Source organism: Anser anser (genome assembly GCF_964211835.1).
Source record: "Anser anser genome assembly, chromosome: Z".
Taxonomy (NCBI): domain Eukaryota; kingdom Metazoa; phylum Chordata; class Aves; order Anseriformes; family Anatidae; genus Anser; species Anser anser.
The window spans coordinates 63335311-63363214 of NC_139723.1; the positions used below are offsets into that span (position 1 = coordinate 63335311).

The 27904-nt window shown below is 43.6% G+C and overlaps 2 protein-coding genes and 1 long non-coding RNA gene across 11 annotated transcripts in view; 1 reads left to right on the top strand and 2 right to left on the bottom strand.

The window, feature by feature from the left end:
- Nucleotides 1-11250, bottom strand: part of ARSB (arylsulfatase B) — a 65124-nt gene extending 53874 nt beyond the window's left edge. The window contains exons 1-4 of the mRNA XM_083819060.1: nt 10934-11250; nt 8285-8471; nt 5695-5885; nt 3576-3783 (exon numbers count right to left, since the gene is read on the bottom strand). Of these exons, the coding sequence (XP_083675186.1) occupies nt 3576-3783; nt 5695-5885; nt 8285-8471; nt 10934-11197 (850 nt within the window). The 5' untranslated portion in view covers nt 11198-11250. The remainder of the gene's footprint in view (nt 1-3575; nt 3784-5694; nt 5886-8284; nt 8472-10933) is intronic.
- LOC310890254 lies at nt 11242-16369 on the top strand. The gene is made up of 3 exons (XR_014577136.1): nt 11242-11391; nt 12685-12880; nt 14199-16369. It is a non-coding gene; the product is annotated as an uncharacterized lncRNA (long non-coding RNA).
- A 144-nt stretch (nt 16370-16513) lies between these two features.
- DMGDH (dimethylglycine dehydrogenase) overlaps nt 16514-27904 on the bottom strand; it is an 88449-nt gene continuing 77058 nt past the window's right edge. For all 9 annotated transcript variants that reach the window (XM_083819051.1, XM_083819049.1, XM_083819050.1 and 6 more), the window contains 2 exons: nt 17871-18005; nt 16514-17148 (listed from right to left, as the gene is read on the bottom strand). In XM_083819051.1, coding sequence (XP_083675177.1) covers nt 16933-17148; nt 17871-18005 — 351 coding nt within the window. In that variant the 3' untranslated portion in view covers nt 16514-16932. The remainder of the gene's footprint in view (nt 17149-17870; nt 18006-27904) is intronic.

Below are 27904 nucleotides of genomic sequence, written 5' to 3' on the forward strand. Positions count from 1 at the left end.
AATCAGATTCCTGTGTTCTAATGCTGGTGAGTTTCTACTCAAATCACTTGTCGAATATTGCAAAAACTATAAACACGTGCTACACACAGCAAATCCCAACTTCTTACCTCAAATACAGGTTTACATTTGAGGCAAAACTTGGACTACAAGCCAGTTTTAACACTGCTAAGCTAAATTTGTATGCTTCTTATGACCTTTGGTTATTTTAAATTAAGGTCCTCTTCAGGAAAGTTCTAGGTATATTCTTTTATGTTTCCAAAAAGTAAAACAAACCCTATCTCTTGTTTGTTTGTTTGTTTGTTTATTTATTTCAAATGGATAAAAAACCATGGATACCCAAGGCACTGCAACATCCATTTTTACTTGTTTTGCTTAGACCGTGACTATATTTTCACCACTGATTCCATTAGTGTATAAGCACTTGTATCTGCAGGGTAAAATGTGCTCTATAAAAGCAAATTCTATTTTGTATTGCACCAGTCTAGAAGTTGCTTGTATCTATTACTTGATACATAAACATAAGATCACATACTATCATACTACCCTCCTCCCACCCTCTTACTTACCTGCAGAAATAGCTTATGAATCTGTTCAAAAAGACACCTGAGATGTTGATTGACATGATACACTACTGAGGCGTGGTGAGACTTCACTAATGACCAGAGTACTTCATTCTTGGCCAAGTATTTCTGTCAGGATTTTTATTTCCTTTAAAGTGGAACTGGAGTTCTACACAATTTACAAAGCCCTTTTAAAATGTGCAATAGTTCCATTTGCCAACTGGCATGTCTTCAAGTGAATCTTGGTTTAGCAATTACACATACTCATAGGAAGAAACACTCAAGAGTTTAACAAAAAGAAATCTATTGGGAGAGCAAAGAGTAAGTCACGTTCTAGTCTAGAACTAGATTGTGTCATACTAGCATCCACTAAACAGACATCTTTCATTTTGGGTTTGATACTTAACAGTGAAGGAATCAACGGGAAGACTGTATGTTTGTTGCAATGCTATGTGGCACAGCAAACAATAGCAAATGATTACTGTAATTTCTATATTTTTTCTGTGAATTTTAAGTAGTATGATGCAAACATCCAAATGTGAATATTGGCCACAACTAGAGAGGAAAAGTAATAAATCTAGTAAAATGTACTGCAAAAGTAGGGTCTTCACTTCTTTTTCCTCTACAGTTCTCCAACACAACACTTATCAAACTGCATCGGTTTATAACAAAACAGTGGGTGCTTGTATAGTCCTGTGTCTTTAACTACTATGCTGAAGAGACATGCAACCACGGTTCAACAAAATTATGGATACTATTTATCCTTCTCTAAATTCTTCCTTGTAGTCTTCATTCAAACCCTTAAAATGACCCTACTGATTCTTAACTCTGCAAGAGAGGAAGAAATATTTTGAAGAGAATTCCTAATCATACAGGAAAATGTGTTTCTTTTGTCATATTGAACAAGAGGAGGGTCTACAGGTTCCACAAGAGCATTGGGTAGGCCCTGGAGAGCTGAAAAAATATGTTTAAGAAGTATACCAGAAAAAAATGTGTATGAAAAAAGAGTTAGGGACATGTCCTACAGTTCGGACACACGGGAGCATTGGTTTTACTACAAAAAAACTATCTCAAGCCAGACTGCAGACCAAACTCCCAAAATCATTACTTTAGGTAACACCATACCATAAGTACCAATGCACACTAACACTTCCCATTATAAAGAACTTGCAAGCTGTGCAAATACCTTGCAGAGATCTCACATAGCATAATTCTCTGCACAAGACACCCAACTGCAGACCCTCTCAAGTTTCTTTTCAGCCACTTTCTGATGCCCATTTTAAAACACACCATCTGCAAAAGTGATAGATAGAATATAGAAAAGCTGAATAGATTTCACGCCTTTTTTTTCCGATACTTAATGGTTTCAACATTTGTTGTTTTGGAAGCTCGGTCTTTAATGCATGCAATGTTTTATGCCTATAAAGAACAGTTGTGTGAACTGAGGAAAGAACAATGGAAAAAATGAATCACTACCTGCGATCTCCTTGATCTAGGCCCAATTTCCTTACATTTCAATCATATTAAATTCCATTCCTGGCAGTTTAAAACATCTATTAAGTCAAGACAAGTCCCATTAGACAGGACAGATACTGGATTCTCCTGACTGTCTGACTCTTGTTGAAATGTACCTGTAATTGACTGTATGATAAGTACTGTTAAAAGCAGGGCATACTCTGTTTGGAAGAAAATGTTTTATAAACAATAAATAAATATATCTCTCTAATTCAGTCATTCTCTGAACTTCCAGCTCAGATGTCTTTAGTGTTATTCCATAATGTACGGAAAAAACATTACTGAAAACACTCTGTCAGGACCCCATGAGCAAAGAGCGGATTTTTTCCACATGGAATAAGCATTGCTATCATTTTCCATATGGCTTTGCTGTGTATTTTTGATTCTAAATATGAAAACATTGTAAACAAAAACAAAAAAAATTCAAAAATTCAAAAATTATTGAATTCTATTAGAGACAAAACCTGGACACAAATGAACCACTACAAGGCAAACAGGCTTGGACTTAAAATGTTGTTCCAAGATTTCAAGTGCTATACAAAGCAGCTGATAAACTCAAAATACGCCACTTCATTTTAATCAAAACTTGAGATTAGGTTTTTGCATTTGAATTTCTTTTGGGGGGGAGGTGGTTTTCAGTTGCTTGCTTGCTTTGTTTTTCTACATAGTGTTCAAAGAAAATGAATTTGCCATTTTGACAGCCCTGATGTGTAAAGCCTGGACAAACAAGCAATTTTAAGCACTGAAAGGTGACTTCCCACTGCCAACTAAACAATATTATCTATTTTCCTGAAACCCTGCCAAGCATCTGTATTTCAAAAAGGTTCCACTTCATTCCAAGTTTAGAAACAAAGAAAACAGTTTTATAATCCATTATTTGTATTCTCCTAATAATTTATAAACTAGATCATATGCTAATACATACAGAATCTTAGCCTGTAATTTGGCAACCTAGACTGTATCATCACATATTAAGCTTTTTTATTAACAGACCTCTGCTTCATGGGAGTAATGTGCCAGTGAAATATTTCAGGGAAGAAACTGCAAAAATTACACATTACATAAAAGTAGGAGAAAGAAAGAGTTTTGTCTTCAAAGTGCTTGCTGTCTGGTAGTTTGTGCCTCCTGCAACAGGTGGCAATTTATAGACTGAGCAGACAGCTACCTATATAGATCAAGACATATGAATATGACATAGAACATTCTCTCAGTAAGGATTCAATTCTGATAGATATTCAGTGACCTCATGCCTATTAAGATGCCTCCAACTTCACTTCACTCCTCTGCTTTCACAACATTGTTCCTGCTTTGATAGGAGTATCCTCCATTTCCTCTGATACTTCTTCAGAGCTGTTTTAGTCATACGTAAGACAGCCATAAGACAGCTCTTCAGTAGTTACAAAATATATTGAGGAAAGACAGAGGGGTCAGATGTGTCTGCATTCAGATTGTTAGACACTGTATCAAAGTATTACTAAAAGAATATTCAAACAAACTTACCAGTAGAGAAAACAAGAACAGTGTTATCCCAAAGACCATATCTTTTCAGAGCATCAGTAAGATTTCCCACAGCTTCATCCATAAGAGTCACCATTCCCGCATAATGGCGCCTCTTCTCATCTTTAATGGAGGAATAGGGTTTCATGTATTCTTCAGGGACCTCAAGAGGTTCATGGACAGACTGAAAAGCGAGGTAGAGAAAGAGGGGCTGGGGTGGAAAGGACAGAAAATAAGTTAGTTGAACATAAAGTACTAAACAAAAAAGTTACTGTATGAAAAGCAGTCCTGATTAACTAACAGCTACAGAAATTTATTCAACTTCCCACTTTAGTATCTGGTAAAATTATGGACAAGATTACTCTGGGAGTTGCTGGAAAGCACTTGAAAAAAAAATGCAGCCATTGGTCATAGCCAAAACAAATTTACAAGGGGAATGTTCTGTTTATCTAACTTCATTTCCTTTTATGAAAAGATTACCCATCTAGGTGAACAATCGAAACCAGTAGACATGGTCTTTCTGGATTTCAGCAAAGTTTTCAACAGTTTCTCTCAGTATCCTTCTGGACAAAATATTCAGCATACGACTAGACAAGAATATAATATAACGGAAAGCAATTAGCTGATGAACCAGGTTCAAAATGTTGTAGTAAATGGGGCTATATCAGGCTGGTGACCAGTCACTAGTAGGGCTCCTCAGGGTTACATTTTAGAGCCAGGGTTACATTCTAGAGAATTTTACATTTTCTCTTCAGTGTTTTCAAAAATGACCTGAACACAGGACTCAAATGCATACTAAGTAAGTTTGCAGATAGGTTAGGCAGAACTTTTGACTCCCGTGAGGGTGGAGAGGTCTTGCACTGAGATCTTGACAAATTAGAGGGCTGGGCACTCCCCAGCCACATGAAGTTTAACAAGAGCAAGTGCTGGATGCTGCACCTGGGAAGGCTATTTGCACAATCTAGGGGATAAGAGGCTGGTGAACAGCCCGGCAGAAAGGAATCTGGGGGTTCTGGCTGACAGCAACTTCAACATGAGCCAGCAGTGTGCCCTGGCAGCCAGGAGGGCCAACCTTACCTTTGGGTACATCAGGGATGGCATTGCTAGCCAGTCGAGGGAAGGGATTGTCCTGCTCTTCTCCGTGCTGGTGCAGCCTCACCTCAAGTGCTATGTGCAGTTTTGGGCACCACAGTATAAAAAGGACACAAAACTATTAGAGAGTGTCCAAAGGAGGGCTACAAAGGTGGTGAAAGGTCTAGAGGGCATGGTGTATGAGGAGCAGCTGAGGTCCCTTGGTTTGCTCAGCCCAGAGCAGAGCAGGCCGAGGGGAGGCCTCATGGCGGCCTGCAGCTCCCTCACGAGGGGAGCGGAGGGGCAGGCGCTGAGCTCTGCTCTCTGGGGACAGCGACAGGACCCGAGGGAACGGCATGGAGCTGGGACAGGGGAGGGTCAGGCTGGGTGTTAGGGAAAGGTTCTGCACCCAGAGGGTGGTCGAGCACTGGGACAGGCTCCCCAGGACAGTCCGTGGTCATGGCACTGAGACTGCTGGAGTTCAAGAAGTGTTTGGACAACACTCTCAGACATATGGTTTGATTTTTGGGTGGTCCTGTGTGAAGCCAGGAGTTGGACTGGATGATCCTTGTGGGTCTCTTCCAATTCAGGACATTCTACAATTCTATGACTGCCTCTTCTAATCCCTAAGCACAAACTAATAAAACTTTGATAAATGACTTGGGAAAACAGCAAGTGTATCTTTTCTTCATAATACAGCTAAAGGTTTTTTGTTGTTGTTTTTTAATGAAAATTCTCCTGCTAAGCTTTTCACTGCCCTTTTAGGTGAGCAAGTTACACGCTAAATCATTTCTATAAATTCATTACTTCTATTGTTAAAAATCAAATGGAGAAGGGTAGTAGGCCAGGGTTATGCAGCCAAAACTCATCCTGACAGGGAGACAAGGCAAGTTTTATCAGTGCTACTTTTCACATTTAGCTCTGTGTACTCTGCTGAAAAGCCCACATTTACAGCCCAAACATAGGTCTCTGCATTAATACGTCATTAACATTTTTATAAACATTCTTCAGTGTTAAAATTCTCAAATAAAGTAAGAGCTGCTGACTCTACCTTCTCAGTTTTATGATTGGCTATAAGATCTATAGCTCTTTCTGTAAATAAATTAGTGGAATACAGGTTTTTAAATCCAGTTGCAACTTCTTCTCCATCTCGGAAGTCCAGAGCACAGCGTGTTACATTCTTTGCTTTGATGAGCACGCAGTGATCATGAGAATAATAATCCTCACTCCCCAGAAGATAGCCTAGAACAGGAAAAGATGACAAGTAAACAGATCAACACAACATTATAGAAACAGAAGCACTTTTTTTGGGGGGGAGGCATTTTGAGCTGAGACACCCATCCAACACTTGATAATCAATAGTGACATCACTTGATAGGACTAAGTATCTCAACATTTAACACACAGACTTTTTATCGCCACTACAAATAGTAATTTCAAAGCACACGAAACAGTTTGAAAGCAGTGTAATGACACTATATAGGGATAACTTTATATCAAAGGCCTTAGTATTAAACTAATACACTGATAGCAAAGGAATGACCTATTCCTGTACTATTATAATTTTTATCTGGTTTGATTTTGTATACTTGCTTTTTCCACATAAGACTTTTCTCTCTGTTAGAAAGCTTGGAATTTGTTTTGTTAGGAATTGCTTGTGTGTGTGTCTGTTTTTTTAACATTTATGAAAATGCATCCAAGTATGAAGTATTTCAGTTTTTTTTAGCTGTAAAGTAATTTCTGATCCTCTGCTGACCCCAACTGGTGAAAAGAAGATACTACTATTTAAAGATACCCAAAAGAAACAGACTATGTATAAATTCTAGACGTATAAATTTTCTCCTATCAAGGGCTACCCTGTTAAGCATTGAGTGCTGTTGTTTTTTATTGATCAGAAACAAAACTCTTCGAAATCAATTGAATCTCAGTAATTATTACATCTAAAATTAAATTTCAGATTTATCTTCTAGTACCCTGAAAAAAAAAAATCAACCAAATCTGGAAAAAAAAATCTGAAGTTCTGCAAAATCAAATTAAAACTGAGACCAACAATTCAAAATTGAGGAACTTTACTTGAACTTTTATACAGCAACTTCACGTATTATTACTCACAAAAAAAAAAAAAAAAAAAAAAGCTTGCTAAAAATCAAATGAATGTCCCTAACTGCAATCAACTCCTACTGGAACTATATGAACATAATAGGATATTAAACTACCACATCCATTGAAAAATAATTTCCTTGGTGTCATGCTGGGCACCCAATGACTATGCCTAGAGCCAGCCTTAGTCCTGGTATTAAAAGCCTGCTCTTTCGCAGGAGCATAAGCCTATATAGACATCTATGCCATCAAGAATAAGACAAGCTCCTGTGAAGGGATGGAAGCAGACAACCAACAGGGGAAGAGGCATATAGATTCAAACAGTGGTCCATCATGTTATGATCCGTATTTACTACCTTAATTCAGTTGTAAAACCATATCCCAAGCTCTCTGAAGAGTCAAAAGAGACAATCTAAGGGAATAGTTCTTTCCACCTAGAATTTGAATCACCAGTATCTATAAGGGAACATAGCACAAACAGGCTCTTTATTTAGGTACCTAACATTACACAAGAGGAGTGTGGGCCTCAGCAAGCATAGCTGAAGTTTCTGTATCTTAGGTTCCCTATTGTAGAACTGGGCAGCATTACTGTCAACAGCTTACAGAGTTATTTTGAAGACAATCTGTTTTGAAACCCTCCATTCAATGAAAGTATCTTAAAACAAACCAAGTCGAAGTTAACAACTTTGTATTCAGTATCAAATGGTATGAGGTGTATTACTGATAACCTGATTCGCATAATGGGGAAATAAATATTATAATATAATTATATTAAAATAAATATTACAGTGGGGAATTAAATATTATTGTGGGCAAATATTCTCATTCACATGGGATACTTGCACAAAACTATTAAACATCCAATCAATACTTGGACAGGAGCTTTTGTGAGAGGAAAAATACGATATGTAGTTGCAAGTTGCTTTGTAATACATACACACAGACAATCTAATTCTGGCATTATCTTTTTTTTTTTTTTTCAATCTAAGTGCTTGATTTCACAGCTTGTGCGTTCCTATAACACCTACATCTTGTATGCTGTTTTTATAAAGGCTCTCACACCACCTTCCTTGCCAGAAGTGGAAAACCACTGATATTCTATTTACAAAGCATGAAGACACTATGGTGCGATGTTTATTTCTTTCTCTTTTAAATATATCAGCTTATTAGCAGTTTAATATTATTTGCAGAGCATGCGAGGTCTACTGTCTGATCTAAAAAGTAGTTTAGAGACACTTTTAAAATGAAACTAATCACTATACCTTAAATCTTCTAACCATCATAGAATGAAATTAAATGCAGATCTTTAAAGAGAAATACTTTCTCTGGAGGCACTCAATAATCACAGTATTTCCTTCAATAAATCATAAGGCTCGGGCATGCATTTAAGGCACTAACTGATTTTTAACAGTTATGCATTGGAAATATGCATGCTCAAAAACTACTTATGCACTCACAGTATATCTGCTCTTCTTGGAAGAATCAAGCAGTTTTCTCATCATTTTTAACACTACATTGCCCATGTTAAATTTAACCATTACCAAAGTAAGTATCAAATCCTCTGCGTGTTGGAAGGCATTCTTTCCTGTACATCCCTAAATGCCACTTCCCCACCATGTGAGTAACGTATCCTGCATCTTTAAGTAGCTCTGGTAGGAGTTTCTCATCTAGTGGTAGACAGCTGGGCTGGCACGGCCAGATTATTTGGTGTTGTAAACCTGTATGGATCTAGTGGGTAAAAGAAAGGAAGAGGTATTAGTTTCAATGCAGTAACACATAAGCAGGTCCAAAAAGAAACAATATTACACAGCAGGGTAGCATTAGGTTCAGGGCCTGCTGGTTTCACTGAAGTAGCACCACCGAAGTTCAGAAAGCCAAAGATGGAGGTCAGGGCTGTATGGAGGAAGACCATGAAATAGTACTGCCAGTGTTAAAAAGAGGATCTTCCCAGGCATAATTCAAGCGCAATATAAATAAATAAATACATAAATAATCAAGCCTTTTGTATTTTCATCTGAAAGCCTAACATGTAACAACTACCATTACAGTCTTCCTGAATGCAAAAATTTAAATAGAATGCAGATGGACAAAAATGTGCAATGCAGTTACAGCTACAGAGCTTTTGCCTTTATCAGAGAACAATTACTGGAGGAAAAGGTGGCAAAGGCTAGGAAAGCTATTTTTGCAGTACTGCTCCAAATGGGTATTACATAAACATAGGTATGCATTTATTTACATCCTCAAAGTGAGTGTTGAGCACTTTTACAAATAAAATAAAAGAAAAATTGGATATTGGAAATAAGGGAAGTTTTAGACACTGACTAGATCTGACCTCTGACTGTTCCACCCAGGTTTCTAATCTTAACAAGTGGTGAACTTTGTATGTCTTCACAAAAGTATGACTGGTAATAACAGTCTGAGTCGTATATTTTGCTTGATGCAAGAAACCTCTTCAGTTACTACGTACTACAAGCTGACTTTTGTCAACTCCCATATCTCCTACTAAAAAAACCACCACAGACAAACAAAAAAAAGTCCCACCACCCTAAACCTAGGAGGGAAAACACACACATACCAGTTTAAACATCTTGTTTGTTTACTAAGTATTTCTAGTAATCTGCCTCTGTCGAAGCACACAATCTCCAACACCTCCCTAGACAGCAAGACATCAGATTCCATAATGCCACTAAGCACTTCAGTGTAGCAAGCTAAATGACGAATTTGAAATCATCATGGTAGCAACCATTTGAACTCACTTTTAAACCAAGTAAGCCCTGACTTAAAGTGCATGGATAAGTAGACTAGACTAGTAGACTAGTACACAGTGGTGGGTGTACTAGTTGCTAATTTTCTTTGAAAATGGAGCTGGATTTTTTTTTTTAATGCAGCATTAGAAAAGTATTATTAATACAGTGAAAGATACAAGCTAGGAAAGCATTGCAATTTCTTCCACAGTCACTAGGGAGGAAAAAAAAAAAAAGGAAAATAGTAAAACAAATCTACAACTTTCAAAAACCAACAGCTTTGCTCTTTTTTCCTCATTGACTGTAGGATGACTATCAGAATTCCAGCTCCAGATGTAGGATACATTCTTAAATCTTTGAGTAATTCTTCATCATGTTCACCATATCATTGTATAAAACAAAACCCCACACACTTGTTACAGTTTTTTCCTGAACAGAATGTCTGCTCAATTTTATAGAAAATTTTCTTCAATTTTCTAATATTATTTTACTCATTTTTACTAAGGTCAACATGACATTGAATTATCAAGTCAGATGCATATAATGAACTTAAATCAAGACTGAACCATGAGCATTTCTAATTTCCACTCTAAGATCAGATGCTGCGAAGTCCAGTTGACACTGACCTATTTCTAGACAAGCAAGTTAACAGTATGAGCTGCATTCTAGAATAGGTCAATATAAAGAAATAGTGTAAGTAATTTAAAAAAAAAAAAAGTACTGGTAGAAAAATTACATCCTTCTATTCCTTATTGGCTCTTCAAGTTTGGGAACAGAGCAAAAGGTAAGTCCCCCCTAGACCAATCGCTCTGCTACACCAAGAGGTAGCACCCACTAACATGTAACTTCATTCTGAGCACTTTCTTTGATAAATACAGTTGCAGAACGTTTTGAGAGAAAGGGGAAGTTTCTGACACACATTTAGTTCTTTGCGAGTTCCTCCATTTTTTTCCCCCCGTTTTTGCCAAAGCTGCAATGAAAGTGAAAGGAAAAAAAAAAAGTATAGCAAAATTATGAAGTTCAATTCTTAAACCTGTGGGAGGAAAAAAAAAAAAGGGGGGGTGGGGGGTGGGGAATCATGCGCATGAGGAGGAAGCTGGGTAGCCAGGCTGAGGATCAGCCTGTGGGCACTGTCATGGGAGCGTGGGGCACCATGTGAAGGAAGATGTACAGGTGAAGGATGCATTTAAACACTGCACGGGAAAAATAAATAGCACAAACTGAGCACGCAGTGCTGCCTCTGGCTGGATCTTGCGTGTGCCCACCCAGCTCAGAAGCACCTAAGAGAAGGGGACCGCGCCAGGGCTGTTTGTCCCGGCGCCCTGCCGTGCCTTTTAACCCGGCACCTTGCACTACCCCGCCCCTGTATTTCCCAGCTCGCAGCCCGCAGCTCAGCGGGACGCGGACGGGTTTATCTCCACAGAGCGGGGCACAGCCCGTCCCTACCTGGTAGCGGCCGCTGAGCAGCTGGCTGCGGGAGGGCGTGCAGAGCGGCTGCGTGTAGTACCGCTCCAGCCGCACGCCGCCCGCACCCAGCGCGTCCAGCCGCGGCGTCCGGATGGCCGAGCCGTGCCAGCCCACGTCGCCCCAGCCCAGGTCGTCGGCCAGCACCAGCACCAGGTGCGGGGCCGAAGGCCGAGCCGCCGCCGCCAGGCGCAGGGCGCACCACAGCAGGCAGAGCCGCGGCGGGACGCCCGCCCGCCCCGCCATCCCCCCGCCGGCCGCCGGAGCAGGAACTGGGCCGCCGAGGGAGCCGCGGCGCCGCCCCGGGGCCGGGCTGAGGCGAGGGGAGCGCCGCGGCCTGGCGCAGGCCCGCCCCCGGCCTCCCTCCCTGCCTCGTGTGCGGGCCTGAGGGAGAAGTCGTGGTGGGGTGCCCGCTGCCGGCAAGTGCCGAGTAGCCTTAGGTAGGTTCGTTTGTCAGGGGAGGTTAAAAAACAGGGTGTGCGCTTGTGGTCTGTGTCAGCTGAGTAACCATCTCAGCGATGTTGCCTTCCGATTTCATCTTCCTGTAATTCCCACGATAAACATCCGTTTTAAACCGTGGAGGCTTTCCCAGGTGGAACCATGGGTCTGCCTGCAAGCCCGCATTGCAGCGTTCGCTAGGAGAGTACGGGGTGTATGCTGGTGCAAAGAACGGGACCGTTACTTCTCCCTGCCTACGTGAGGCTGTTGCAGCTCGTCCAGTGCTACCCACAGAGGTTATGCAGTGCTTTAAACAAGGTGCGGCAGCCGCCAACGCAGCCATGGTCTCGCTGCTTGCCAAACGGTGCCACAGACCTGGAAAGACAAGCTGCCACCGTCACTGGAGAGGCAGCTGAGGTGTGTGAGATGGCAAATATTCCTGTAGGAGAAAGTGCATGGCCTCTGCCACCGTTAGCTACTACCCTCCCTCCCCTGCCCACTCCTTCTGCAAAGCCATGAGTGACACAGTGCTATTTTCTCCTAATTTTGGTCATGTGGTTGAGAAGTCTAGATCCACCTCCGGCTGTAAAATGTTGTTTATGACTGTTAGAGTGTAGGAAGGAAGTGAAGAAACCAAGAGGCAGAAAGAACAGCTATGTCAACAGGGCTGTTTCTTCAAACCTTGTAATGTTCTAAAGCAACACTGTAGACAACTGCTAACCTACTTAAAAGTCTTGGTGTAAAAGCTAAGACTCTGGATGGACAGAACTGTCAGCTCTGATCAATTTTGTTCATCCATGGAATACATAAATATTTCAGTGTCCAGTTAAAAATCAAATAAACGCATTTTTGATACTTAGCTGGAATGGTACATACAAGTCATCCCAACTTCACAGAGCAATTTGGTAACAGGTGAAAGAAAAATACACACCAAAAATACTATTTATCAGTGAAAAAAAAAAAAAAGTATCAAGTACTGTTGCTTATTTTCTTTCTGATTGACTGGTCTCTGTAGAAAGTAGGTTCTCGCTCCTCTGAATTAAATATAGTGGATAAGCCTATGAAGTTACCAGATATTCTATAAACCCCAAAGGATTCCCTGCTGGTTTGAAAACAGTAACAAAGATGACTGATGACACTTTTTTTTTTTTTCTACAGTAATTAGTAACACATTCATTCATATTCCCTTGAGGAGTCAGTTTAACCTTAAATTTTCATCTCTGAAGCAGTATCGATTATTAGTGGTCCTGATACCTTTCTAAACAGATATTACTTGCTCTCTACCCCACTTCCAGGTCTTTCTCCAGACCTGGTCTTTCTCCAGGTCTTTCTCCGGGCAGAAGAAATGGGTTGTGCCACAGAGGCATTTCCAAATCAAATGACAGAAAGAGATTGGAACTGAAACTGCATACACAGGAGAGGAAAATCCATAATGAAAAGAAAGCAGGAAAGCAGATGAGGAAAGCGTTGATAAGAAGGTGTATCTGGCAGGTAATGCAAAGTGCCAAGGAAATCCAGGCAAAAAGGAATTTTATATGATGTAAAAGAAATAGAAAGAAAACAGAATTTAGAGGGAAGCGATGCATTAAAAGAAAAATCTAATTTCATTGTTAATTTTTTCTCTCATAAAGAACAATGAAGAATGAATGGGTACTATTAAGTCAAGTTACCACTGGTTCCCTTATACCAAGATCTCTAAGTTCTTTTTCTTTACATACAAACAATTATTATTGCTGTCTTTTTGTAATTTTATTATGCATATTATACCTTGTTTATTTTCTCCCTGAGTCAATTTCTGGGACTGAGCACTGATGTGTTTAAGGTTCTGGGAGGGGACTGTTCCTGCATGCTTTTGTTCACCCCAGTTTTAGGAGTTGGATGAAAATTAATAAAATTAAACAAATAAGATAACCAAATTTCTTTCTTTATTGCTAAGGAGGCAAGTGAGCCCCTAGTTAAAATAGGACACTGCTACAAGAAGTAACAAGATTTTCCTAACAACTTTTTTCCCTGAAGAAAATTCCAAGGTTACTGACAAGCTGATATGTGACTATGAGTTATATTTTCTTTGTTGAGATGTGATTCATACTGTTCATAAGGCTGGAATATTCTGACTTACCTTGTTTTTAGTTCAGATCCCATCACTATTCACAGTCGTCTCACAGAATTGTATATTTTGCTAACTTCCATGTCCTCATTCTAAGTAAAACTCCATTCAAATTTTAGCAAATTCTCATGGAAACAACTCTTGTTCATTCAGAGCAATTACTTTTAAAATCTGCAGCGCTGGTAAAAATAGAAATGTTGGATGCACATTTTGCTATAAAATTCATAATAACTTATTTACATCATATGTTTTAAAATGTAAGATGGTGTTCAAGCGCAGCTGAACTCATATCCCCTTATAGAGGGGTGTCAAAAATTTTTGCTGTCTGTCCTGCTCAACCAGAATGGGCTAACCTGATTGCCTGAGCTGCCAGAGTTAAAACATTATGTCAGACCATCTAAAACATACACAGCAGATACTGCAGCAGTCACAGTCTGGATATTGCTGCTGTCTTCTTTTTTCTTCTATTTTTCTTATTACTATTTGAGGGATATAGATTCCCAAACAGAAAATATTTTATATCAGAGTATCCTCTTGAATCAAAAGAATAAACCATGAAAATGGCTGGTGTTCAGTCCCCTCTGTTTCAGTCAACCTTTTCTGAACTTGGGTTTGAAAAATTTCAATTTTGAGTTCTATGATTAATGCAATCATTAAAGTGACAGAATGATGGCCTCCATGTTGCTTTATCATTCCACACAGAATATGAACATGGCACAATGTGGAAACCTGGACCAAAGGTTCAAGTGATAGCAGTAACATTTACTCTTGGGTACTCTGAGGCTGGGAGGAGAATAAAGGACAATGACATAGAACGTGTCTGAGAAACCTGCATTCTGAGATGTCCTAATCTGTCCACGCACAGAAATTTGAGTATTTCACAAGATTTCCTAGATGATCAACTGTCATTTTTTCACCTCATTACAAACTTCTCTGTTAATGTGGGTGACTTGAGAGACTCAAAAGATATCTCTGCCAGCCTTTCCACCCTGGTATTTCAGCTTGACTGGCTGGAAGTCCTCTTAACACATGGATGTACTACTTAAACAGTCTTGTCTTATTCACTTTCCCTTGCTGTATGTCGACATCAGAAGTTTATGCAACACCATATCACGACATCCAATGAAAGGAAGCAGTAACAGGAAAACACAAAAGCCATCGAGCACCCTCATCCATGTCTTCATTTTTTTTTTCTTTTTTTTTTCTTCATTTTTTGACTATGAAAGATTGACTTTTATGTGTGGTGGTCTCCATGGGCATGATTTGTAAAGCTTATTCCCCTTACAATTTAGCCGTGCTGCAATGTGCTGCAGTGATGAACTATCCTAATAAATAACTAGTAAGCTGGTTTGGGTATCAGACTGTAAAAAAGCAGCAGGGTAAACTAGGAAGCACAGTCAGAGATATAGCTGTGTTACAATAGCTGCAATGCTTTTAATACTTAACCATGTCTGCTTAAAACTGGTTAAATTATCTCTACTCCTGAATGCACTGTTAACTAGAAAGCACAGCCATTTTTAAGAGAGAAAAGAGTGCATCAATCTCTCAGATAATCCTTTTGTGAAGAACATGGAGTTGTTTTGGCCTTACAAGTTGGCAGCAGTAAAGGAACTTTTTGTGTTGCCTTGTCCCAGAAACAGCAGTCCACAGTTTTTGTCTGCTTCCCTAAAACTTGCAGCTAACTGAACCTTAACTGGCTAGGGCTCAAGCTGGGTGAGACCCAGGTGACAAAAGCTGTCATTGAGCAGCCCACAAGGGAATCAGTGTTTGGGCCTCCTCTCTAGATCCTTTATTCTCATAGTTACATAACTGATTCTAACTTCATGTCTGGGTTGTGGAAGGCATAACTTAAACAGTGTTTTGGCATAGCAAAACTAATTAGGAACATCTATGTGAGAACCTGTGTTCTGATAGCTGTTATCGTACACTCCCAGGTATCAAGTCTAGTGAATTTGCATATTCTTGGGAAATAGAGAAATTCAAAGTTATGTTCCTAAGAATTGCTCTCCTACACCATATTCTAAGTAAAATAGTATCACATTGTGCTGTATTTTAGGATCCTTAAATGATCACAGATACATAGTAACCAAATGCCTCATTAAGAATAATATCACCTTTAGAAAAAGTAACACCTCTGATTGGTTCAGCAAAGAAGAATTAAACCACTTAGGAAAGCAAAACAGAGAATAATTTCTGAATGGGATTTTCACTCAAGATAGTACTACAAGCAAACCTGCCAAATCTTGTGTTTGATTTTGACCTTCTTTGTAAAAGAGAATCAGAGCAGCACAATGTAATGTTAGCTTGCACTAAGACTTTAGCTAGAGTCAGTGTTCATTATTCAAACTGTGTTTCTCCTGATATATTCTATTTATACTTCTTTTCTAAAGATTTAGATGCACAACTTATTTGGAAAAAACAGTACATTTTGCACATTGTTTCTATTCTTATAAAAACTTTTCTAAAAAGTTTAATCTATAGCATAAAGGTGAGTGTTACTCTTTGTAAGTCAGAAATTGTTGTATTGTGATTCAAAAGAATTGTTGAACATATTATGGAATTCAGAAGTGTGTTTTAATATTCCAGTGTGTTTCCATTGTTTAGTTTATTCCAATCATGCTTTTATGGGCTATCAAGTATTTAACACTGAAAAAAGCTCCTCTGCTGTGGATTTAATTGAATTTTTCCATTGTTAATATTTTTGTCTGAAAACATATGGTTCTAACTACTGTTCCATCTATAATTAACAGGAAAAGGAGGAACAGAAGTTCTTCAGTGTCACTGTTAAGTCTTCAGATTTAGACCAGTAAATCCATGAGACAGTACTTTAAATTCTTTTCAAACACTGAGCAATAACATCTTTTGTGTTGTAGAATATTACATGTAATCTACCAGCTAATCTGTATAAAATAATGAAGAACAGACTTCTTGCAGCTGTTTCATTAGAAAGCACTAGATTTTGATCTGCAAGGATTTCCACTAGGACGATATACTGAGAAAATAAAATAGCAGTTCAGTTTGCCTTTAATATTGCCTTTATTATTTTTTAATGATGTATTGGATATATTTCAATTCTTTAGGGAGCATTTGCTATTGGCCAATACCAAGAACAGCTTTCTCCCCTACATTGATTTAGATCTGCCAGTCTGTGAGCAAGCTGAATCAAGGATCTTAACTCACTCCCAGCCACTTCTTGCTCACAAGTGTTACTGAGAAGGGTCAGCATATACTGGTTCATTAACTGTGCTCAAATCTCTGATGTGAACAACCCATACAAGGAAGCAAGGGGGCAACACAATCAAATTTCTCACTCATGAATGGAAATGAGGATCTTGTGTTCAGCAATTAATGAACCTGAGTAATTTGATTCTCTTAATTTCATGCATATAAATGGAACTATCTCCTACTGCAAAATTTCCTGTATCCTCATCTGTGTTTATATTTTGGGACTTTCACCCTTTCTCTGAAGGCGCATTCTTGTTGGTTCAGTCAGCACCAGTGGCTCTTGTATAACAGTTGCTGAGTAATTTTTCCCTAAAAGTTCAACTTCCAATTTCTGTCCAACTTTGCTGAGTTCTATGGGAACATATGCAAAAGCGAGACTTCGCTGGGCACTGTAACTGAAACTTCCAGATGTGGTGTTGCCAATAACCTGGAAGGAAAAAATAAAAAAAAAAAAAGAAAGAAAAAAAATGTTTAATGCTTATTTTTGACATGCGTGAACTTTTTTTTTATCTTTGTTTTTGTTTTTAAAAAAGCTATACACCTCAGATACTAATTTTGGATTATACACAACACATATCAAGTAAGTTTCAAGTGCATCATGCAGTTCATGACGTTCTCAGTGGGTGGCTTCAACTTAAACTGGACAGGTTTTGCTCCCTGAAAAAACAGTCTATTCCTATTGTATTCAGTTAAGTTTTAACTGAGAACAAAACCTGTACATATATACATATACACACAAAATGTCATATATATACATAAATTATATACAGTAATTTAACTACTAATAAGTGTTTCAACATGTAGTATGAGCTGAAGTGCAGAGGCCTAAACTTCACTGCATTTTTGTTTTGTTGTTCTTCTAAGCAAATTACAGAAGTTGTTAGGACAATGGTGAACTTGCAAGGTGACTTAATGGATGACATAATACTTTAGTCTAACTCCAGTTTCTACACTGGTATTCCACATTTTCACTACAGAAATTTACTGTTAGTCTTTGCTTCCTGCTTGACATTTGGAAAATGGTATCATACCTTCAAAGTGTTTTGTGCCAGTAAAAGAAAAATACTATATTCACACTTGAAACAAAAAGTTAGATTCTGTTCATGGGGAATTAACTTTAGTTTCTTGTAACATGATCATACTCCTTACCTTGCCATTATGCCACACACTTTCATTTCCCTCTGGATCAACATCATCTGTTTGCAGGGTGAGATATACCAGTCGTCGTTTGAGCCCCTTTTCTTTAATCTGCTTCAGTGTTTGCTTCCCTATAAAGTCTGCTGGCTGAAAAAATAGCAGATAATAATGATATTTAGGTTAGTCAGGTTACTCAAAAAGGTTAGAGAGAAAATTATTTGTTTGTGCTCATTTGTCTTCCTAGTATTTAAGTATTCTGTATGAAATGCAGGTTAAATAAAAGTTTTGATGTATCTTGTATCTTGATACTTTATACTGATATATTTATTGTATCTTGGTAATTTTATTCAGTATATTAGTTTTTCTAGAGCTTAGTCTTTTCAATATTCATAACTTCAAATGCAGTAGGAACACATACGTAGCAAGATGCGTGCCCAGTTAAAGTTGTGAGCCAGAAGACTTACAAAGAGTTTCATTTCAGTTTCTATTAAAAAAATGGGATTCCAGTACCAATATCCTATAGCCTTGGCTTCCTTCTGTGGACATTCATCCTTTTCAATGCTATGAGCAACCACAGCAGTAACTTGGTACTAGTTTGCTTTGGTGTCTCAATGTCAGGGTGCAGAGCTGGCAGCTTTCTCCATGTTCTTGTTTTAAGCTATGTTTTTTTTCCCCATAGGCACCGTTTTATGGGATAATAAAGAACATTAGGTACAGAATAATACTGTCATTTGGAGTTCCCTTTTCCATCTTGCCTAACAAGATACAAGTACATTTCTAGCAGCAGACTGCATAAATGTGTGACAAGTACTGGGGTTGCCATCTGTAAAGCTCGGAATCCTGAAGGATATATATGACAGTATTCATTGCATGTGATGATGTGGAGCTGGCTTGAGCTAGCCTGATTCCACAGCCAGGATCGCAGATATGAGCTTGTTTTGCCTACCAGTAGCTGTGAAACTGACTTGCCTCACACTGCTATCTCCTAGGTCTTAGATGTAACTGAACTTCCTTACTTGGTTGGCTGGGAGCAAATTAGAAAAACAAGCTATAGAAAGAAAGGTTGTTAGAAAATTGGTGGTCCTGGACAGAATGCTTCAAGAGCCAAAAGAAAGCCCCTTTCAATGATGCTGACAGTTCAGACAGAGGATGAAATAGTAATTAGACTGGATCTGTGCAGGAAATATGAGGAATAGTGTGTTACAAATTCTGCCTTTTTTTTTTCTCATTATTTTTTAATTTAAAGGCATAGATCAGACACAACAAAAGATTTGCATTTTACTAATTTGTCAGATCCACATCATCCTGGCCTGTGGGCAAGAAAAATAATAGCAGTTACGAGTTCATCTAGTTTTACAGCCTTTGCTGAGAAGATGAGTAATAGTGAAAGCTATTTTAAGGCACATGGTCCTAGGTCAGTGTGACAGTTCTTGTACATCTGAAGCAGGATTTTTAGTCATTTGATGAGTGCTTAAGAGAAGGAAGTGAAATATTGTTGAAGATAAAATGCAATTTCTGGTAATGTTCTTTAACTTCTGCAGAGAATTATACCAACTAGATCCATCCTAGCACTATATTTGAAATACATCTATAGTTAGTGCTCTGCTTATGGAGAGAAATTCAAAATAAATAGTTCTAAAGTGCTGTACTCTGGGAATTTGTCATTGTCACTCCTTATGCGTCAGCACTGAATCATTATTTTGCAGTAATAACAGAACTACAAGTACAACGTATTGTACTTGGAATACAGTATTACACAGTTAGAACATGTTCTTATTACTATACAGAATCACAAAATCATCTAGGTTGGAAGAGACCTCCAAGATCACTGAGTCCGACCTCTGCCCTAACACTAACAAGTGCTCCACTAAACCGTATCACTCAGGGCTACATCTAAATGTCTTTTAAAGACCTCCACGGGTGGTGACTGAATCACTTCCCTATTCCCTGGCAGTCTATTCCAATGCCTAACAACCCTTTCGGTAAAGAAGTTCTTCCTAATATCCAACCTAAGCCTCCCCTGGCGCAACTTTAGCCCATTCCCCCTCGTCCTGTCACCAGGCACATGGGAGAATAGACCAACCCCCACCTCGCTACAGCCTCCTTTAAGGTACCTGTAGAGAGCGATGAGGTCTCTCCTGAGCCTCCTCTTCTCCAGGCTGAACAAGCCCAGCTCCCTCAGCCGCTCCTCATAAGACTTGTTCTCCAGACCCCTCACCAGCTTCGTCACCCTCCTCTGGACTCTCTCGAGCACCTCCATGTCCTTCTTGCAGAGAGGGGCCCAAAACTGAACGCAGTACTCGAGGTGCGGCCTCACCATTGCTGAGTACAGGGGCACAATCACTTCCCTCGCCCTGCTGGCCACACTGTTTCTTGTGCAAGTCAGGGTGCCGTTGGCCTTCTTGGCCACCTGAGCACACTGCTGGGTCATATTCAGCCGACTATCAACCAATACTCCCAGGTCCTTCTCTGCCAGGCAGCTTTCTAACCACTCGCCTCCCAGCCTGTAGCTCTGCTTGGGGATGTTGTGCCCCAGGTGCAGGACCCGGCACTTGGCCTTGTTGAACTTCATACAGTTGGCCTCAGCCCATCGCTCCAGCCTATCCAGATCCTCCTGCAGAGCCTTCCTACCCTTGAGCAGATCGACACAGGCACCTAACTTGGTGTCATCTGCAAACTTCCTGAGGGTGCACTCAATGCCCTCATCTAGATCATCGATAAAGATATTAAAGAGAACTGGCCCCAGTACTGAGCCCTGGGGGACGCCAGTAGTGACCGGCCTCCAACTGGATTTAACTCCAGTTAAATTGAACTGGATTACAACAGCAGGCATGTTTCCAGCCACACGTGGTTCAGAGGAACATCTCTGCAGAGCCTTGCAAGGACAGAACCCCCCCCGGCACCTCGCTGCGCCCAAGGGGCTCAGCAGCCACTGCACAGCGTGCTTGCGCTCCAGCCGCCTGAGCCTTGTGCGTGCCACACCACCGCCATCCTCTCCCCAGAGGGGTGCCATTCCCCCCTCCGCCCCACAGATTGTGGGGAGGTGCTCCAGCTGACCCAGCCTGGGCCAAAGGTGCCACGAGGGACTCCCCCTGCAGAGGCAAAAATGGAACGCCAAGAATGCCTTTTTCCAGAGAGAAAGCCGAAGAACATGGCAAAGCTGGCAAACCGCAGCCTGCTGCACCCTGAGGGGCAAGGGAAGAGCACACCCTGGGCTGGAACAGCTGGGAGCTGAGAGCTGCAACGTCCCTGACAGCAGTTTTGTTCAGCGGGATCCAGGGCCACGTTGGACAGCCTCGGGTGTGCCTCCCACTGCGCGCTGCAGCCTCTCTCGCCTCCAGATGGGTCACTGTTCTCTGCAACGTGCCGTGCCCTTCAGCACACTTTCCCCCTCTTTTTCTTGGGGAAGAAACCTCTGACTTACTCTCACACCTTCGGTATTTGTGGGTAGGGAAAGGAGGAGAAAATACTCTGTATAGAAATGCCTTCTCCTTCTTATGGGGAGGCAGCAGGCCATCCAGGCAGTGTTCCATCATTCCCATTACAATTGCCTGCTTTATTCTAACCTGGCTCTCCGCAAGAACGCGGGCTGAACTTCCCAACGGCCTGATGTGCTCATGCAGCAACATGGAAGCTGCTCTGCAAGCTCTGTGCATTCACTTATGGTCAAACGAAGCCAAATGCCACTTTGTCCTGGTAAGCGACCAACAAGGGTCACTGAAGTCTGTCGCTGGGGCTGGGGACCCACTGCATGGGGAACTCCGCTGGCTTCAGCAGAGCCCCTCTGCATGACGTCAGGCAGAATTCTGACCAGAATTGGACTGATTTTGGTCACACAAAGGCTAGAGGTCAGACTGATCTTAACAATGTCCTTCAGAGTTTCCTTTAGGAGTATCCTTTCTGTTAAGGGAAGCGTCCCTGCAAATGATGTATAAAATTGACACCACTTCAGCTGCTTTCATTTTTAGTAGAGTTTTGGGATTTCTTAGTTTTTCCTCAACTTTACTCTTTAGCTGAAATAAAGTTCATTTCAATGCAATTGCTGCTACAGCTACTCGATTCCCCTCCCCAGAATCACAACCCGTGGCTTTGGGCTTTTCCATGTTTATTATTCACTTAGTTCTTCCTTCGTGCTTCCACGGTGGGCAGGAACAGACGTGTCCCCCTGCGCGGCGATGGGGGGCAGCCGGGGGGCTCCTCTCTGCTTGCCTCTCCTCTTCCAGCCGCACGCACAGGCAGCGATGGGACGGAACCGGGACACGCTCCTGGCCTCTCCCCCTCGGCGGGGAGCTCTCAGAGCTCTGCAGGGCAGGCAGCACAGCCCCACCCGGACCCCAGCACGCTCCCACAGCCTGCTGGCACGGCCCTGCAGCCCTGCACACACCCCTGGGCGCCTTTTCCACCCCCCGGCCCAGGCCTGGGCTCCGTATCACCTGCTGCCACCCCGCAGTGATGCACTGCCCATGTCACAGCAGGCAGGGGGTGCCCCCTGTCACAAAGGGGCGCGGACGGCCTCGGCCCCGGAACACTGGCCCCAACGGCCACGCAGGCCTGAGATGGCTGCCCGTGCTGACAGGGAGGCTGCTCAGCTGCCTGCTCCTGCTGCTCCAGCCTCAGCTCTGGACACACACTCAGCCAGAGGAACTCAGCTCGTCTCTCCTCTCTCCTCAGGCCCACACCTCAAACGGCTTTCAGCACCCTACAGGACACTGACCGAACCAAACCACCGCACACACCTGGCCACTCCTTTCCAGCACTGTGCCACACAATAGTCCACGCTCTACAGGACAGGTAACATCACCCCAACCCGCACCCTACCATGGTCTCATAGCAAGCAGACAGGTGACACGCTCAGGCCAGGATGGCAGTGACCGCTCCATCAGGACGACGGGACACGGACAGCCTCGGTGAGATGCTAGAGACTCTTGGGCAGAGAGGCAGGGGCTGCCCATGGTCACAGGGGGATGCTGCTCCGTTTGGTGCTTCTTCTCTTTCAGCCAGAATCACGCAGCGATGGGACCAGACCGTGGCACAATCCTGGCCTCACTGCCCTCGACCACTCAGCTGGAAGGAAGAGCTGCCAACGCTCTACAGGACAGGTAACATCACCCCAACCCACACCCTACCATGGTCTCATAGCAAGCAGCCAGGTGAGACGATTGGGCCAGGACGACAGTGACCACTCCATCAGGATGATGGGAAGACGGACGGATGTGGTGAGACGCTGGAGACCCTTGGGCAGGGGCAGCCCATGGTCACAGGGGGACGTTGCGCGGTTTCTTCCTGCTCTTTTAAAGCCAGACACACACGGCAATGAGACCAGACCACGGCACGCTCCTGGCCTCTCTCGCCTTGACAACTCAGCTCGAAAAGATGCCAGCACTCTACAGGACAGATAAGACAGCCCCAACCCATTCCCCACCATGGTCTCACTGCCGGCCGGGCGGTGATGGCTTGGCCCAACACAGCTGACTCTTGGCTGTCAGGAGACACAGGATGGACGGCATTAATGTCAGGCTGGGAGAGCCTTAGGCTGGGAGGCATGGTCTGCTCCTGGCCACAGGGGAAGGCTGCTCTCTTTTGGCTTCCTCTCTTACAGCTGGAAACACACACAGCAATGGGACCAGACCATGGCACGATCCTGGCCTCACTGCCCTCGACCACTCAGCTGGAAGGAAAAGCTGCCAATGCTCTACAGGACAGGTAACATCACCCCAACCCGCACCCTACCATGATCTCATATCAAGCAGGACAGTGACACGCTCAGGCCAGGACGGCAGTGACCGCTCCATCAGGACGACGGGACACGGACAGCCTCGGTGAGACGCTAGAGACTCTTGGGCAGAGAGGCAGGGGCTGCCCGTGGTCACAGGGGGATGCTGCTCCATTTGGTGCTTCTTCTCTTTCAGCCAGAATCACAGAGAGATGGGAACAGACCACGGCACAATCCTGACCTCACTGCCCTCGACCACTCAGCTGGAAGGAAGAGCTGCCAATGCTCTCCAGGACAGGTAAGATTGCCCCAACCCACACCCACCACAGTCCACAGCAGACAGACAGGTGACATGATCGGACCAGGACGGCAGTGACCGCTCCATCAGGACAACGGGACACGGACAGCCTTGGTGAGACGCTAGAGACTCTTGGGCAGAGAGGCAGGGGCTGCCCGTGGTCACAGGGGGATGCTGCTCCGTTTGGTGCTTCTTCTCTTTCAGCCAGAAACACACAGCGATGGGACAAGACCACAGCACACTCCTGGCCTTGCTGCCCTTGAGAATTCAGCTGGAAGGAAGAGCTGCCAATGCTCTACAGGACAGATAAGCGATCCCCAACCCATACCCACCACAGTCTCACAGCATGCCAGGAGATGACCCGGTTGGGCTACGAGGGGCATCTCCTGGCCGTCAGGGCGACGTGAGATGGACAGCCTTGGAGTGAGGCTGGGAGAGCCTTGCTCAGGGAGGAAGGGATGGCTTTCAGTGTTGGCAGGGGGTGGCTGCTCTGTTTGTCACCTCCTCTATTACAGGTGGACTCACTGAGAGTGAGGGAACGAAGCCATGGCACACTCCTGGCCTCTCTCTTCCAGCACTCTGATGGAGAATTCACCACGCTCTCCAGGACAGATAAGATCACCCCAACCCATTCCCCTCCCCGGTCTCACTGCCTGCGGGAAGGTGATGGGCTTGGCCCAACACGGCTGACTCTTGGCTGTCAGGGAGACACAGGCAGGACGGCCTTGCTGTCAGGCTGCGAGTGCCTCACGCAGGGAGGCTGGGACTGCTCCTGGCCATGGGCTGGGGCTGCTCTTTTTGATCATTTTCCTTTCTCACCCCATCACAGAGCCCCGAGCACACCAAGGTGTGCCACTCTCCCTTCCCTCCTCTGCCCAATCCATCCACGGCCACTGACCTGGAAGCTGCTGCAGCTTTCTACAACCGCAGCCACCGAAGGAGCAGGAAGCACACAAGGACCCCGTCTCTACCCTACTGTGGTCCTACAAGCACAACAACGGGCCCTGCAGCTATGGACAAAGAGAGCTCGGCACGCCTCCACGCCACCCCACCCCATCCCATGTCTCTCTCTAATGTTGCTCAAATAAACGTTCTGATTCACAACCTCATCGGCTGCTTTTTCCTGCCCTTCCTGGGGAAACCTTGGGGGGCTTTGCCTTTTGCAGAAGGAGCGAGTGCACCAGCCTCCTCTTCTTCAGACACTGGCATCAAGAGTATTTCAAAGCAGATTAAGGGTCCTAATTTAAGACCAGTGTCTGCAGGCGTGGGTCTGGAAACCAGTTTGCTCCCTCTTTTACCAAGGGACCACAGGTGTATAAGGAAGGAAGAACACTTAACACAAAAACCTCATCTGCTCTGATGGAACTGCTTGAGGGAATTCCCCTTCCTGACATGCGCTCTGCACCCAACGTGCAGCCGCTGGGGGGGCTGCCCTGCTGCTGGAAATCAAAGAGAACCATGCTTTCTACCTGGGAAATTAAGCGCCTCTCATAGCTTTGCTGCACATTTCTCCCACGCAGCAGCCTTGCCAGGGCTGGCCATCACAGCTCACTTTAGGCCAACTTCTTCCTAGTCAGCTTGGCTACCTCCTGGTTACAAACCTGACTGCCAGAAGCAAACTGGGACTGATTAAAAACAAAAGCCCAGGGGACGGCGCTACTTTTGCACACTCACGTTCCCGACTCTTGTAGGAGACGCATCCAGAAATGCCCCATGCACTGAAACACAGACCTGTGCTGGGAGGGAACCTACAGAACCTTTCTACCCTCGAGCAGATCGACACATGCACCTACCTTGGTGTTGTCTGCAAACTTACTGAGGGTGCACTCAATGCCCTCATCCAGATCATCGATAAAGATATTAAAGAGAACTGGCCCCAGTACTGAGCCCTGGGGGACGCCAGTAGTGACTGGCCTGCAACTGGATTTAACTCCATTCACCACGACTCTTTGGGCCCGGCTATCCAGCCAGTTTCCAGCCGAACGAAGTGTACGCCAGTCCAAGCCAAGAGCAGCCAATTTCTCGAGGAGAATGCTGTGGGAAATGGTGTCAAAAGCCTTACTGAAGTCAAGGTAGACCACATCCACAGCCTTTCCCTCATCCACTAAGCACGTCACATTGTCATAGAAGGAGATTGGGTTCGTCAAGCAGCACCTGCCTTTCATAAACCCATGCTGACTGGGCCTGATCGCCTGCTTGCCCTGCAAGTGCCACGTGATGACACTCAAGATAATCTGCTCCATGAGCTTCCCTGGCACTGAAGTCAAACTAACAGGCCTATAGTTTCCCAGGTCTACCTTCCGGCCCTTCTTGTAGATGGGTGTCACATTTGCTAGCCACCAGGACCTTCCCCGATAGCCAGGACTGCAGATAAATGATGGAAAGCGGCTTGGTCAGTTCTTTCGCCAGTTCTCTCAGCATCCTCGGGTGGATCCCATCCGGCCCCTTCGACTTGCATACATCTAAGTGCTGTAGCAAGTCGCCAACCATTTCCTCATGGATAGTGAGGGGCATAGTCTGCTCCCCATCCCCTTCCACCAGCTCAGGGTACCGGGTATCTAGAGAACAGCTGGTCTTGCTACTAAAGACTGAGGCAAAGAAGGCATTACGCACCTCAGCCTTTTCCTAATCTCTGGTCACTAAGTTTCCACCTGCATCCAGTAAAGAATGGAGATTCTCCTTAGTCCTCCTTTTCGTGTTAATGTATTTATAAAAACATTTTCTATTGTCTTTAACAGCAGTAGCCAGATTGAGCTCCAGATGAGCTTTGGCCTTTCTAATTTTGTCCCTACACATCCTTACAATGTCCTTATAATCCTTCTGAGTGGCCTGTCCTCTTTTCCAAAGATCATAAACCCTCTTTTTTTTCCTAAGCTCTAGCCACAGCTCTCTGTTCAGCCAGGCCAGTCTTCTTCCGTGCCGGCTCATCTTTGGGTACGTGGGGACAGACCGCTCCTGAGCCATTAAGATTTCCTTCTTGAGGAGTGCCCAGCCTTCCTGGACTCCTCTGCCCTTCAGAACTGCCTCCCAGGGGACTCTGCCAACCAGCGTCCTGAACAGCTCAAAGTCTGCTCTCCAGAAGTCCAATACAGCGGTTTTACTGGTCCCCCTCCTGACTTCACCAAAAATAGAGAACTCTACCATTTTGTGGTCACTCTACCCAAGACAGCTCCCGACCACCACATCTCCCACCAGTCCTTCTCTGTTTGTGAACAGAAGGTCCGGTGGGGCACCTCCCCTGGTAGGCTCACTAACCAGCTGCATCAGGAAACTATCTTCCACACTCTCCAGAAACCTCCTAGACTGCTTCCTCTGAGCTGTATTGCATTTCCAGGATATGTCTGGGAAGTTGAAGTCCCCCATGAGGACAAGAGCTGACAATTTTGCAACTTTTGCCAGCTGCCTGTAGAATTCCTCATCCGTCTCCTCATCCTGGTTTGGCACTCTGTAACAGCCCCCCACCAGGATGCTTGCCTTGTTGGCCTTCCTGCCGATCCTAACCCATAGGGACTCAACCTTATCATTCCCAGTCTCAGTCTCGAGTTCCACAACATCAAAACACTCTCTAACATAGAGAGCCACACCACCACCCCTTCTGTGCTGCCTGTCCCTTCTGAAGAGCCTATAGGCAGTCATTGCAGCACTCCAGTCATGGGAGTAGTCTCACCACATTTCCGTGATGGCAATCAAGTCATAGCTAGCCTGCTGCACAATGGCTTCCAGCTCCTCACGTTTGTTGCCCATGCTGCTTGCATTCGTGTAGATGCACTTCAGCTGGGCCATTGCCTGCTCCCCAGGCCCTGACATTGTTCTCCCTGGCACACCTCTAACAAGCCTTAATCCCTCTCTGTCCCTCTTCCTACCTAGTTTAAAGCCCTCTCAATGATCCCTGCCAGCTCCTGTGCTAGTGTCTGTTTTCCCCTTCGAGACAGGTGGGACCCATCTGCAGTTAGCGGGCCGGGTGCCGAGTAAAGTGTCCCATGTTCAAAAAAAAAAACAACTAAATTTCTGTGTTGGCACCAGCCTCTGAGCCAC